We start from the raw sequence: 3098 nt of genomic DNA, 5'->3' as shown, positions 1-3098 counted from the left end.
GTTTGTAATCATCCAGTTTTAAACATCAGAAACCAAAGAGAATAGCATCTTACATTAAAATGTTCTTTTTAATATAAGAATGTGTCCAATATTTATGAAAGAAATACAATTTTGACAGAAATAACAGAATAAAGTGAAGAGATTTAATATGAGGATTCATGCTAAATCAGAGGTCCTGATGTGAAGCTGCTGCTGTAGGTCATAACCCTTGGTTGTTTTTTTCACCAAGCAAATGAGACCAGTGGCCCTAACAGAACCATGGTACTGGGCAGCAGAAGACCCAGCTGTGTGGAGCAGGATGAGATGCTGAATCTGGGCTTCACCATCGGCTCCTTCTTCCTCAGCGCCGCCACTCTGCCCCTGGGAGTTCTGATGGACAGATTCGGACCACGGCCAATCAGGCTCATTGGAAGGTCTGACACAACGTTCATTTCTGATCATAATCATTTTCCATTAAGATATAACATAATTTCAGCTTCTAGTTCAGCTGCAGCACTTTTGTCCAGAGGTCTCAGGTCAGAGGCAGGCCTGATGACCATAGAGAGATGCCGTTAGACTAGATCAATCCTCTGAATGCTGGTTTAATAAACCCACTGACAGCAGGAACAAACAGAGGAACTGAAGGCATGGCTTATAACCATGAGACTGACATCCATCAATCAGACCAGGGACGGACGGTTCAGAACAGCTTCAGAATATTGATATGAACACGAAACACCTCCACAGCTCTAACTAGAACCTGCTTATATGTATTGTGAGTCTTTCTCTAACTGCTGCAGCAGAGGTTTATTATCCTCTGATATTAGACATTATACAGTACATTCATTATCTGAGGACCAGTTTCTCTTTGAAGGAAGTGCTGGCTTCTCCAACCAATCCCTGCACAGGAGCATTTAGAAAAGACTAAAGTGTGTTTCTAATAGTTCAGATGCAGCTTGGCCTGTTTAAGAATGAAAAGCTCAGCCAACAATGTGTTTGTTTCAGTTCCTGTTTTGCAGCATCCTGTGCAATGATAGCTGCTGCTGCATACGACCCTGAAGGTGAGACACTAAAGCTGTGAAGCTTTGGCTTCCAGCTTCACTCCTTCAATGTTTCAGCCATCTCCTGGTCAGCCTGTGTGTGAAGCTGCTGTGATGTGTCTCATTTTTCCATCAGTGCTGTCTGTCCTCATTTTCTTTGCTGTTTCCTTCAACGGGTTTGGAGGAATCTGCCTGACCTTCACATCTCTCACAGTGAGACTCATTTTCATAAACACAAACACATATGTTTGGAGGGACAACCAAACACATGGCTGCTGCTGCTGCTGGATGTGTGTCAGGGTTGGTGGATGTTGTTGTGAACCCAACTGCAGAGTAGGAGAGGCAGACATGATTACTTGGGAAATTTAATGAAGAAATAAAAATACAGAATCCATAATCCAGAACTGACCGACTAGAAAACGGAAGGAAAAACTCGTATAAATTAGGAAGCATAAACCTAAAGAATGACAAAGATCCAGCTGTGAGGAACTGAACAGGAGCTGTTCATATGGGAGACAGAAACATGGGAGGAATAGTTAGCTGATAGGGAGCAGGTGGGGACAGGTAGCTAGAAGGAGCCGTTGGATAAATTATGAGCATGTGGAAAATGCTGAAACACGCTGGCAGACGTTGACATCGGACATGTAAGTAGAGAAATTATAAACATGCTCAAAATTTTCTTGAAGTATGCCAGCGTAAGCCATCCGTGGGCCATCAGTTCCAGGTCAGTTATCTGATGGTTGACATCCATTTAGTGTCAGTTCCTCATCAGTCGTGGCGTCTAGCTGATCCTAAACCTCTGAGTAACTTGTGCATAACTTCTGCGTAACTTATCCAGAACTTCTCTCCAACGCATATCAAGGTATCTGAGGTGTTCCAGACGAGCGCTGAACGTGTTTCTAACTTCCAGCTACTGTATAATGGCGTATTGGCAGCGTTTTGGTATAAAGGGGGGTCACAGGAGGAAACCGTCAGTTCTCCTCCAGACTTCATCCCCATCATAGGGGGAGCCAGAAGGTGAGGGTGATGGATCCTCCCTGCGTTCACCCCCACCACCAACAAACTTCCTAGCAGACATGACGCTCAATCTGCTGCCACCAAAAAACTTATTTCTTTATCCTTTTTCTCTTATTCTTTTTTGGTGGGGGGTAAACAGCAGCGAGGTTAATACTGCGATCAAAGAAATCTTTTCTGCTGGCCTGGTGCCTCCCAGAGCATCACTGCCCCCCTCAGGACACTGGGTTGTGCATCATTTCATGGGCATTACGCTGCCGTGCGTTATACATAAGTTAGGCTGTTGTTGGACAGAAGTTCTGGCCTCGTTATGAATAATCTATGTATACGGCCAAAATTGAAAAAATCCATAGAAAGTTCAGCGTATGCCAGCGTTTTAGGAGATTCCTAGAACATCGGGCATACGCTGGATAAATCAGCAAGATGTGACTGGAGCTTAAAGGAAAGGAAAGGACACTATGGGTAATAAATATATGGGAATATAATTCACAAAATAAGGAATGACAAAGGGAAAAAACTAGACCATGAGAGAAGGAACGCAAGATCACTGAAGCCATGGAAAACCTCACTCAAATATAAGAGAAAGAATAACTATAACTAAAACTAGACCAAGGAAATTCTGCAGAAAAAGATAACCAGGAAGAGCAGAACTAAGAATACCAAAATGATCTAAATCTAGAGAACTACACAAAGTCTCTTCACGCCATTTGAGAGCAACAGTTATTTGTTTTCTGGAGTTTTTCCACAATCTATTGATAGTGGAAAGCTCTATCAACAGCTCTGTGTCTACACCTTGAAGCTTTCGCTCTCCGCTTCTTTTTTTCTAAAAAAAAGATCAGTCGAGACAAACTCTTTAAATAACACTTCATTATGTAAATGTTTTAAGTAACCAGGAGACATGAAAACAGATTCTGATAAAAATTGTAATCTTACTCAGATCAGAGAAGTTGATTAGAGTTACAGACGGCAGCTGCTGACCAAACGGGCTCACATCTCAGAAAGTGGCCCCGATTAACAGCATTCTATACCACTGCAGTCTGCCACATCATCACATCATCACATCAT

General features: G+C 42.7%; 1 protein-coding gene across 1 annotated transcript in view; it reads left to right on the top strand.

The window, feature by feature from the left end:
* The window catches only part of LOC107103310 (large neutral amino acids transporter small subunit 3-like), a 28219-nt gene that overhangs the window by 7282 nt on the left and 17839 nt on the right, over nt 1–3098 (top strand). The window contains exons 3-5 of the mRNA XM_015402967.1: nt 230–413; nt 985–1040; nt 1156–1232. Coding sequence (XP_015258453.1) covers nt 230–413; nt 985–1040; nt 1156–1232 — 317 coding nt within the window. The remainder of the gene's footprint in view (nt 1–229; nt 414–984; nt 1041–1155; nt 1233–3098) is intronic.

The sequence above is a fragment of the Cyprinodon variegatus genome, unplaced genomic scaffold (assembly GCF_000732505.1).
Source record: "Cyprinodon variegatus isolate N-32 unplaced genomic scaffold, C_variegatus-1.0 Scaffold1418, whole genome shotgun sequence".
Lineage (NCBI taxonomy): Eukaryota > Metazoa > Chordata > Actinopteri > Cyprinodontiformes > Cyprinodontidae > Cyprinodon > Cyprinodon variegatus.
The sequence above is the reverse complement of the archived record's forward strand: the minus strand, read 5'-3'. Positions and strand labels throughout refer to the sequence as shown.